The 1,395-nt window shown below is 50.3% G+C and overlaps 1 protein-coding gene across 1 annotated transcript in view; it reads left to right on the plus strand.

Moving 5' to 3' along the window:
• LOC122546988 (high affinity cGMP-specific 3',5'-cyclic phosphodiesterase 9A-like) overlaps positions 1–1,336 on the plus strand; it is a 12,684-nt gene extending 11,348 nt beyond the window's left edge. Inside the window, exons 3-4 of the mRNA XM_043685588.1 lie at positions 166–243; positions 1,234–1,336. Coding sequence (XP_043541523.1) covers positions 166–243; positions 1,234–1,336 — 181 coding nt within the window. The remainder of the gene's footprint in view (positions 1–165; positions 244–1,233) is intronic.
• The last annotated feature ends 59 nt before the right edge of the window (positions 1,337–1,395 follow it).

Genomic DNA, 1,395 nt, shown 5'->3' on the forward strand with positions numbered 1-1,395 from the left:
GGTCAGTGCTGAGGGAGTGGGCACTGTCGGAGGGTCAGTGCTGAGGGAGTGGGCACTGTCGGAGGGTCAGTGCTGAGGGAGTGGGGCACTGTCGGAGGGTCAGTGCTGAGGGAGTGTTGAAAGGTGCTAACTAAATGCATGTGTGCCTGTGGTTGTTTTGTGCAGAGGGGAGCCAGTGGTTTTATTCGATCCAGTTGGCAAACTGATTGGGATAGACCCTGAGATGCCAGAGAACAGCGACAGGTAACACAGTGGGCCAGCGTCCGCCTGGACAGTCAGTGTGTCTGTGACACACACAGCGAGATGGGGGGAGGGAAAGGCCTCACCGTATTATCTCTCACACACCTGAGTACACAGTGGGATCCCACAGAGATTGTGTGGCAACATACAGGTGTGTGATCGCAGTAGTCAGATTTGCAGGAGGCCATTCAGCCCCTCAAACCTGCTCCCCATTCAATAATAACATTACTGATCTGTTTCATATTCCACATTTCCCAATTTTCCCCAATAATTTTGATTCCCTGCTTTTTCCGATGATATATACCACTGTATTGAAAATATTCCACAGCCCCAAACCCATTGCCTGCAGAGGCAGATTCCCACACCCCTCTGCGAGACAGCGAAACCGCCTCATCTCTGTCCTGAAAGAGCTCCCCGGGATTTTAACACAGAGCAGGCTATTCCCAGATCCACCCACAAGAGGACGCGGGTCCTGTTCCCATCCGCCTTGACGAAGGGCTCAGTGTCGTCTCCACTTCAGTCAGATCCCCCCCCCACACTGCCCAACCTCTCCAGTGAACAGAAGCCCAGTCTGTCTAACCTTCCCTCGGAAGTCAACTCACTCATTCCGACGTATTTACCTCCTCAAATACAAAGACCCAAACTGCGCACCGTATTTGGGATGGGACCAGAGAGGTTTACGATACCTGGTGGGCACTGATGTGTTGGACCGAAGGGTTAGTTTCTGTGTTGTACATCTCTATAACTCCTGTCAAAATCTTGACAACTTTAACTCGATCACCCCTTAACCATCTAAATTCGAGAGAAAACATGTCTCTCGCCTCTCATTGTAACTTAATCCCTGAAATGTAGGTGTCACTAACTGTACCTTTTCCTGAGCTTGAAACATTAGCCTCAGACCCAACCCTCTCACACTCAATTTGAATCTAAGATTCAATCATGTTTCGATCGCTGTTGCCAAAAGGTGTGCTGACTCATTAATTCACTCATAAGACAGCCACGTCATACAAAGCTGGGCTGGACGGAGGAAGGCATCGGAAATGCTGGAGAAACTCAGCAGATCAGGCAGGATCAGCAGCAAGAGGGAGAAAGCTGAATTAACACTCAGTTCTCCGGAGCGCATCTGGATTGGCAAAGTCACTGATGGGGGGGGGA

This window comes from Chiloscyllium plagiosum, unplaced genomic scaffold, assembly GCF_004010195.1.
Source record: "Chiloscyllium plagiosum isolate BGI_BamShark_2017 unplaced genomic scaffold, ASM401019v2 scaf_8486, whole genome shotgun sequence".
Classification (NCBI taxonomy): domain Eukaryota; kingdom Metazoa; phylum Chordata; class Chondrichthyes; order Orectolobiformes; family Hemiscylliidae; genus Chiloscyllium; species Chiloscyllium plagiosum.